General features: G+C 48.4%; 1 protein-coding gene across 1 annotated transcript; it reads left to right on the forward strand.

Moving 5' to 3' along the window:
• The first annotated feature begins 944 nt into the window (after positions 1-944).
• LOC104968070 (uncharacterized) lies at positions 945-3653 on the forward strand. The gene is made up of 2 exons (XM_010797631.1): positions 945-1982; positions 2466-3653. Exons 1-2 carry the CDS (start codon positions 1000-1002, stop codon positions 3097-3099), a joined length of 1617 nt encoding a protein of 538 aa, XP_010795933.1. The 5' UTR covers positions 945-999; the 3' UTR covers positions 3100-3653.
• Positions 3654-4412: the final 759 nt, after the last annotated feature.

A 4412-nucleotide genomic window follows, 5' to 3' on the forward strand; every position in this document is an offset into this window, starting at 1 on the left:
GCAGCTGGCTGGACACTAGCCGTAGAGGAACACCAGGGCGGGACCAGGCATGTCCCTCTTTGCAGACAAGCATATATGCGCTACGGCATTCGCCGCACTTGAGTCATGGTGCTCAGAGTTAGTGTGCTACCCGGAGGCGCACGGTGGACATACGCGGGGCTGGTGAGCATGGCGCGGAGCACCCGGCAGGAGCCTCCAGCAGGTGTAAGCTGCTGGCGGACTGTCGGGGAGAACGCGAGGTGCACCCGGCAGGAGCCTCCAGGTTTGATGGCGGACTGTCGGGGAGCACGGTACGGTACACCCGGCAGGAGCATCCAGGTATGCTGGCGGCGGACTGTCGGGGAGCACGGTACGGAGCACCCGGCAGGAGCCTCCAGGTCTGCTGGCGGACTGTCGGGGAGCACCTCACGTTCGGGGAGCACGGTACGGAGCACCCGGCAGGAGCCTCCAGGTCTGCTGGCGGACTGTCGGGGAGCACCTCACGTTCTGAGAACGCTTGATGCACTCGGCAGGAGCCTCCAGGTCTGCTGGCGGACTGTCGGGGAGAACGCTTGGTGCACCCGGCAGGAGCCTCCATGTTTGCTGGCTGACTGTCGGGGAGAATGCGCTGCACTTGCTTAAATGGTACCACCTCCGCGGGGCTGGTGATGGCGACATTGGGTCCGATGCTTCAATACACTGTCACAAAAGAGGAACACCCGGGCGGGACCAGGCATTTCCCTCTTTGCAGACAAGCATATATTAGGTTGTTACGCAGGATCAAACAGGTAGCCTGTGATGAAGTAGGGTCGACCCTATATCATGTGAAGCCACCGAGCCGTGGTCCCCGAGGGAACCGGTGCCCGGAGCAAGGCCAATTGCTTGCCGCAGCCGACTAAGGCCGCTATGTAACAGTGGAGGATTAGAGAAACAGGTGTTTGCCTGGAAGTGAAGGATCATTTTGAGAGTCTTCGTCAGTTACTTCTCTTGGAAGATTTTAAGAATTCTTTGCCTGAAAGGATGGTGATATTCTTAAATGAACAGAAGGTCACTTCACTGGCTAAGGCAGCTGTTTTAGCGGATGAATTTATGCTCACTCACAAGACTGTGTTTTCTTCACCCTTGCGCCCAGATAAAGCTACAGAGTCGCAAACCGGAAGACCTGATCTTGGCCCAACAACTTTTGAAAGGTCTAGAGGACCACCATCACCTCCACGGGGGCCCCGTGAGTGTAACTACTGCCATAAAACAGGACACCTTATTTCAGGGTGTCATTTCTTAAAGCGTAAACAACAATTTTCGCAACGCTTTCAAACGCCAAAAGGCATGGGACTCATTAAAGGAGTTTGCCTATCAGACATAGAAATGTCCCAGGAAGATGATGTACCTGATCCCTGCTTCAAACCCTTTATTTCAAAGGGCTTTGTTTCTTTAACAGGGGATCCTAAAGACCAGCTGCCAGTACAGGTACTTAAGGACACCGGAGGTTCTCAGTCTATTATTAGGGAAGGCATCTTACCTTTAACCTCCAGGTCATCATGTGGATCAAGTGCTGTTGTTCAAGGGGTAGGCATGACACTAGTTGCGGCTCCTTTGCACAATGTTTATAGTCACTCGTCCCTTGTCAAAGGATTCTTTAAAGTAGCTGTCCTCCCTGCCTTGCCCATCAAAGGTGTTGATTTCATCCTCAGTAATGACTTGGCTGGAGGCAAAGTTAAGCCAGTACCTGAGGTCATTGATTCTCCTGATCTAAGTTTAGACGCAGATAAATCAGCTGAAGTACCTCCCGAAATCTTTCCTGCTTGTGTTGTTACAAGGGCCCAGTCAAAGAAATATGGAGAGGACTTGTCTGATTCTTTTCTTGCTACAGGGCAGTTTCTTGAAGACATGACTGCGTCGGACCGACTGCCAGAGGAGGCCCGGTCTGCTGGTGCTGGATCACCCAGTAACAGCTCAGAGCTTGTACAACTGCCTGCCACTCGGGAAGAATTCATGGCAGCCCAGTTAAGTGATGAAACACTTTCTAAATGTCTCTCTTCTGTTATCAGTCAGGAAGAGGCCAAGTCAAAGAAGATGGCCTATATTATGGAAGATGGACTATTGATGCGTCGCTGGATTAGTGATGCCTGTGAGGAGTCAGACTCCTTTGCAATTTATCAGGTTGTCGTGCCAACAGCCTATCGTTCTCAGGTGATGGCTCATGATCATCCGTGGTCAGGTCACATGGGGGTAACAAAAACGTATGAAAGAGTTTTAAAACACTTCTTTTGGCCAGGACTTAAGTCTGACGTAGTTCTTTATTGTCGAACATGTCATGTGTGCCAAGTTGCTGGTAAACCAAATCAGGTGATTCACCCTGCTCCTCTCATTCCCATTCCAGTAATGGGAGAGCCATTTGAAAGGGTGATTGTGGATTGTGTGGGACCCTTGCCAAAAACTAAAACTGGAAACCAGTTTCTCTTAACTGTCATGTGTGCCTCCACTAGGTTCCCAGAAGCCATCCCACTACGGAAAATCACTGCCCCGGTCATCACCAAGGCACTTCTGAAGTTTTTCTCCACGTTTGGTCTACCAAAGGTAGTTCAAACAGACCAAGGTACTAACTTCATGTCTAAAGTGTTTGCCCGGGTACTTGACACCTTAGGGATCAAGCATGTGACATCCAGCCCATATCATCCTGAAAGTCAGGGGGCATTAGAGAGGTTTCACCAGACTATGAAGTGCATGTTAAGAAAACATTGCCACGAGTCTCATAAAGATTGGGATGACGGTGTTCCTTTAGTGTTATTTGCCGCCCGTGAAGCTGTTCAGGAGTCTCTAGGTTTTAGTCCTGCTGAGCTAGTGTTTGGACATGAAGTCAGAGGTCCTTTAAAAGTTCTTAAAGAGCATTTGATCATGCCAATGAAAAAAGTTTGCAGTATCCCAGAGTATGTCGCCAAACTTAAGGATCGTCTACATCGTGCTTGCTCCTTGGCTAGGGAAGCTCTGACCTCTACCCAGGGGAAAATGAAGAAACGCTACGACCAGAAGGCGCTAACACGCTTGTTTCAGCCAGGTGACAAGGTGTTGGTTCTATTGCCTGTACCTGGTTGTGCTCTGTCTACTAAAGGGGGCCGATAATGTTCTTGCCGATGCACTATCTCGTGCTATGTAAATAGAAAATGTATATTGTCGGGTCCAAACATACTGTTTGGATTTATATGTGTGGGGGTGTTACGTGCCAGGCAGGCTGTACTTGTGGGGTTTTCTTTCCCTCCTGTGTTTCTCTCTTCTCCTTGTCTTCTGCACAGCTAATCAGCAGCTGATCGGAATCTGCCTGTGCACCTGAATCTGATGGCTGATTGGATCCCCTCACCCTCAGCTGGCCTATCAGCAGCCAGGGCCGACCATAAAGGAGGCACCCAGGAAGTCTTCTCTCTCTCACTCTGGGCCTGTTGCTGATGAAGGAGCCTGCAGTGTTTAGCAACTCATCATCTTTGTATTGTCTGACCTTTTTGAAAGTGGGTGTGTTGAGACGTGGAGGAGTTAGCTAAGTCTGGGGTACCCTGTACATTTCTCACCACGTAGCTAACTAATGTTCAGACACACTAGGTTAGCGGATTGTTGCCACCCCTGTATATTGTTTTGTCAAATTCTTTGTAGTTTAGTTAGTGATGGTTTTTTTGTTTGAGTTTTGGTTTCAAAGGATAGATGTAGAGATAGGCCTGGTTTTGTTATGCTTGTTTCTTTTGTTTGGCACAATCCTTTGACTCCTCCTCCTCCTCACCAACCGAGTGTTTCAATGATATGTTTGTTCGGTTCTGGGTTTACGCAAAATAGACCTTTTGTCAACTGTTACACTGACTCCCTCATTTTTATTGGTTGTATGTTATTGTCTCCAGGTCCCCTAGACCTTAGTGGGGACGTAACAGTTATGTTTATGTATTATGTCTGTCATTTCATGTTTAGTAAGGTTTTCATGTTTATTCACGTCATGACAGGTCTGTCTATTTATGTCATTCATCTCTAGTTAAGTCCCTGTGTTTCATGTTGTGTCTCCTTTTCCTCCTGTTTCATTTGTCCTCTTGTTTCTAATTTCAGGCCCTGTTACTTCCTCCCTTTGTGTGTTTTCCCGCCATCGTCAGCGTCTGCCCCACCCCTGATTGTTTCCACCTGTTCCCACTCACCTCATGTTTAAATAGTCCTGTCTCCCCCCTATCCTGTGTCAGTTCATGTTTGTTCCCACGTGTGGTCGTGCCAGGCCTCAGCAAAGAAAGGATCGTTTCCAGTCTTGTCAGGTTTTGTTGTTTTGTTAGTTTAAGTTTATTTTAGAGGGATTTTCTGTTCAATGACATTAAAAAGAAAATGTTTGTTACATTCAAGACTGTGTCCCTGGGTCGTGCATTTGGATTCTCCAGTTTTTGTTGAGGTCGTGACACCTTTTCAACTACAGC

The sequence above is a fragment of the Notothenia coriiceps genome, unplaced genomic scaffold, assembly GCF_000735185.1.
Source record: "Notothenia coriiceps isolate Sejong01 unplaced genomic scaffold, NC01 NC01_scaffold00002558, whole genome shotgun sequence".
In the NCBI taxonomy this organism is placed as follows: domain Eukaryota; kingdom Metazoa; phylum Chordata; class Actinopteri; order Perciformes; family Nototheniidae; genus Notothenia; species Notothenia coriiceps.

Coding starts and splice junctions, on each gene's coding strand:
- LOC104968070 (XM_010797631.1), top strand. CDS start 1,000: ATGGTGATATTCTTAAATGAACAGAAGGTCACTTCACTGGCTAAGGCA. Junction 1,983..2,465: donor GAAGAATTCATGGCAGCCCA/GTTAAGTGATGA, acceptor TGCCTCCACTAG/GTTCCCAGAAGCCATCCCAC.